This window comes from Nicotiana sylvestris, chromosome 5 (assembly GCF_000393655.2).
Source record: "Nicotiana sylvestris chromosome 5, ASM39365v2, whole genome shotgun sequence".
Taxonomy (NCBI): Eukaryota; Viridiplantae; Streptophyta; class Magnoliopsida; order Solanales; family Solanaceae; genus Nicotiana; species Nicotiana sylvestris.
Genome location: NC_091061.1, coordinates 132,364,671 through 132,368,788, shown reverse-complemented (window position 1 = coordinate 132,368,788; position 4,118 = coordinate 132,364,671). Strand labels below are relative to the sequence as shown.

At 36.3% G+C, this 4,118-nt stretch overlaps 1 protein-coding gene across 1 annotated transcript; it reads right to left on the bottom strand.

Moving 5' to 3' along the window:
• Positions 1–996: 996 nt before the first annotated feature.
• Positions 997–3,503, bottom strand: LOC104214620 (L-ascorbate oxidase). The gene is made up of 5 exons (XM_009764320.2): positions 3,136–3,503; positions 2,778–2,870; positions 2,483–2,695; positions 2,209–2,388; positions 997–2,110 (listed from the first exon to the last, which is right to left on the bottom strand). The coding sequence occupies exons 1-5, from the start codon at positions 3,412–3,414 to the stop codon at positions 1,154–1,156; spliced, it is 1,722 nt and encodes a 573-aa protein (XP_009762622.1). The 5' UTR covers positions 3,415–3,503; the 3' UTR covers positions 997–1,153.
• Between the last annotated feature and the right edge of the window lie 615 nt (positions 3,504–4,118).

The window sequence follows — 4,118 nt, the reverse complement described above, 5'->3', positions numbered from 1 at the left end:
GCTAATTTGTTATCTAGAATTTTGATGGAACCTCTTGAAGGATGATTTTTCTATTACGTTAATATAGATTTGTTGTAGTATTTTCTCTATTTGTTCAACTACGTTAGTATTGTGGTTGGTTGAAGAGCTCTCAATCGACTGTGTCTATTTAGTATGTATTACTCGACAGAGAGTGCATATTTAGGAAAGTTATTGAACAACATCACTCCTAACGTATATGAGGGATCAATACAGAGGGTTTAAATGTGGGATTAGGGATAACGAAACCTTGGGTGCGATTCGAGTGAGCTGTACTTAATGCGAGTTAGCGTAATTCGGGAGAATATGTCTAGTAAATTGTGATAATTACTCGGGAGAGAGTTACGACAGTCAGAGCGCTCATGATCGGTAGAGAATACTTAGGCGAATTTATAGAAAACGTAGCATGAAGGATTCCGATAATTGGGAAAATCATAACTCTAGACCTCCTTAATCTTGTCTCTACCCCTTAGTATCTGTAGTTGTTAATCTACTAATTTAATTTGTTAGTTAATTTGATACAAGAATCTTAATATTTATAACATAGGAATTATTCGAGCTTGTCTTCTTAGCAATATTGAACAGTTGTAGTTAAGCCTTAATTCTCTGTGGCATTCGACTCCGGACTTGTAAACTGCATTATATTTACAACGACCGCTTAATCCTTTTTATAAGGCATAGTTGGGCGTGATCAATGGTCCATTTCATTTTTTGATCCAATCACTGCCTATAAATATCAGTTCGATAGTAGATTCTCTTATTACTAGGACTTAGTGGCCTCTTTGTCAGGAGAGAGGTGATCCAATCACCATTAGATCTCTGAAGGAACTTAAAAAAAATTGTAAATCTTGAAAAACTAGTCAAATAAGATAAAATAAAAATACAGTATTATGGCATTGTAGCAGCAATAAGTGTAAATTATCTACTTTCAACACTGTAAAGATCTTTATCAAAAAAAAAAAAAAAAGAGGGTAGAGATGCATAAACGAAAAGCATTTTAATTACAAAACAGAAATTTTGATTACAGGTTAGAAATGACCTTTGATTCTAGGCAACTACCAAAAGAATTTCCCCCAATGATAAACAAAGATAACATCAATATACAGTTATCTGATTTTGATAATGTTAAAAGAACTTATGGGCTATGGAACCTTTTGCTGTCACCACACCCCATGATAGAAGTAGGCAATTTTCCAACCTTGTCAATCCCTTCTTCAAAAACAACTCCCATTCCCATGAAAAAATGTGATTCAATATGGCAGTGGAAGGCCCAAACTCCTGGATTATCGGCCCGAAACCTCAACGCAGTCCATCCATAAGGATGGACTGGGATGGTGTTCTTCATAATTGGGTTCACAAGGTTGTAATTCTTTGGGTCAATAGATTGGTTGAACTTGCCATTACCATAGCCCATGACCCAAAAGTCATGCCCATGTAAATGCCAAGGATGTGTCTCACTGTTTTTGGGATTCATTGTGTTGGCATTTTGCAAAATGATGTCCACTGTTGTGTTGAATTTCAACCTGTAAATTGAGTTGCTAGTTGTGGCATTCACATTCTTCTGGACACTGAAAATGTCGTAATTCTCGTGGTTATAGTTTTCCGGAGGAGGGGTTTGCTCGAAAGTATGCAATAAGTTGTGCTTAAGGGCGATCAGATAAGGCGTATGGGGCATGTTGAACGATACATTGTTGACAGACCAACGCACGAAACCATTTATCCTGTTTTGGGTATTGAGCATGATAATGACCCTGTCCGATGTTTTAGGAGGAGTGTGAATGAAATCCTTGTGGGATTTGATTGCAACACTCTGAGCCACCCTCGGGGCTACATCGTTCCAATGGGGCCCCGCAGGTGGTATAGTAGGAGGGGCTCTCCTAGGATGGTTTGGGTAGTAATTAATAATGCCCAAACCATTTGGAGTAGCACTGGATCTACTGACCACTTTGGTACTAGCCCAATAATTTCTTGAAGGATCTTGATCAGCTTTGATTAGGACTGAGTATGTTTCTCCTGAATAAAGAAAGAGCTTTTGTACCACAAATGGCTCTACATAGTAACCATCTGCCTCAACAACTGTCATATTATGCCCCTGCAATGTAAAATTCCATTAGTAACAAACTAATTTATTTATTTTTTATTTTTTTTGAGTTGTTGATAAAGGGGAATTGTGGTCTGTGAGAAAATTACCTCAATTTCAAAACTTAGAGCAGAAAGAGCAGTCAAGCTTCCAATTCTAAGCCTATAAGTCTTGCCAGGAATAACAATCATTGAATAAGGTGAACATTGAGGGTTTGTAGCATTGCAAAGGGTAACATCTGTGCCTGGAGTAGAACAATTGAACCTTCCTCTTCCATGAATCAAGAGTGACTGAAAAAGAAAAAGAAAATAATATTAGAAACATTATCAGAAAAATAGAGCAAAACATTTTTTTGAATGTTACATAATTACATTAATTAATTACCTGAGGTTCATCAACCCAAACAAAAGGTAAAGAAGCAAGACCAGTAGCTTGTTCATAAGTACTCTTATGGTACCAATCAGTAAGAAGAATGTTTCTATCATAGTCATATGAAAATGGCTCTACAACTCCATCTGGAACCAATACTTTGATCATTCCTTGTAGCCCTGCTTGTCTTTGCATACCATAATGAGCATGGTACAAATAAGTTCCAGGCTGCACAAAATTTGCAAAACAATTACTTAGAAAACTGATCTCACAATATATAATTCCATACTTTTAAAAAAAAAACACTTACCCTATCAACAACAAATTTGTAAACAAAAGTATCCCCTGGAACAACTGGGCATTGTGTGATTCCTTCTGTTCCATCAGCCCATGGTGTTCCAATCTGCAATGAATATATAAAAGAGTTTTTTTTTTTTTTTACATAAATAGCTGAACAAATTCATTGTTTACTTTTCTTAGTAGGTATACATAGATTATGCACTGATTATACACAGTTATACATATATTATACATGAATAATACTTATATTACCCATCCGTGGCTATTTTTAATTTAAGCGGTTGGATGGATTGCTATTTAGGTTAATTCTTCCCTATAACATTGATAAGACACTTAATAAAAAAATTGAAAGAAAATGGGATATTTACCTGTCTAATACCATGCCAATGGATAGCAAGATTTTCAGTTAACAAGCTATTTTTGACTTCAACAACAATAGTGTCACCTTGTTGAGCAACAATGGTAGGACCTGGAGTTTTGCCATTGATGCTAATAGAAAGCTTCTTGAAACAATCTGGGGATTTATATTCATACTTAACCTCCCATTTATGATGTCGAACTCGAGCTTCAACTGAAACAGCAGTTAAAAATAACAAGCCTAGAACCAGAAAATTTACCAAATAACCTTGATGAAAATGCTCGACCATTGTAGATGGGCTTAAAACCAAGAGAACTCTTTGTTATTTTACTAAGTATTTTTTTTTTTTTTTATGTTGATGATTTGCTGCTAAATATGTTGTGCAGTGTGTATCTATATATAGTTTCTTAATAGAATGGTCAATCAAAAATGGCAGCTTCTCTGACCAAGACAACGTGGGAGTGGGTAATACTCGTTTTCTTCATTCTTTTTTTTTTTTTTTTTGTCTTTTTTCTTGGAGGCTAAGGAGATTGAATTTATCTAAGGTCTTTGCTAATTGCAAAAGTTAGAAATTTTCTTGGGCTCTGGAAAGAAAGAGCAGTGAAGTTTCATTTGATTAAAGAAGTTCTAGTGGGACTGTGACATTTCGTTGAAGAAATTTGACTTTTGTTAAGCTTAGGGCACATTAATTCTCTTTTTTCCTTCTCTTTTAATAAAATGACTACAGTATAATTTTGCACGAATACTCACTCACGTTATTGGTTTTAAGCTCAAACAAAGAACAGGTGTTGCGGTAAGCTGGCAAGCTTAACTTATATCAAATTTTGACAATACAGAATAAATGATTAGGACATGCTCACCTAAGTTTGTGCTATACATTGCATTAGGGCTGCTCGGTGGGCCGGGCCTGAACCGGACCGGACCGGGCCCGCGGCCCTAACGGGCCTGGTGGGCCGGTCCTGGGTGGGCCTGTCTTGGTGGTCCTCCTGAACC

What these genes read in the sequence shown, in the direction of transcription:
- LOC104214620 (XM_009764320.2), bottom strand. Translation starts at nt 3,414, where the DNA reads ATGGTCGAGCATTTTCATCAAGGTTATTTGGTAAATTTTCTGGTTCTA. An exon ending in ACAAATTTGTTGTTGATAGG is followed by an intron (nt 2,696 to 2,777) that starts GTAAGTGTTTTT and finishes AATTTTGTGCAG; the next exon opens with CCTGGAACTTATTTGTACCA. An exon ending in CTCTAAGTTTTGAAATTGAG is followed by an intron (nt 2,111 to 2,208) that starts GTAATTTTCTCA and finishes TTTACATTGCAG; the next exon opens with GGGCATAATATGACAGTTGT.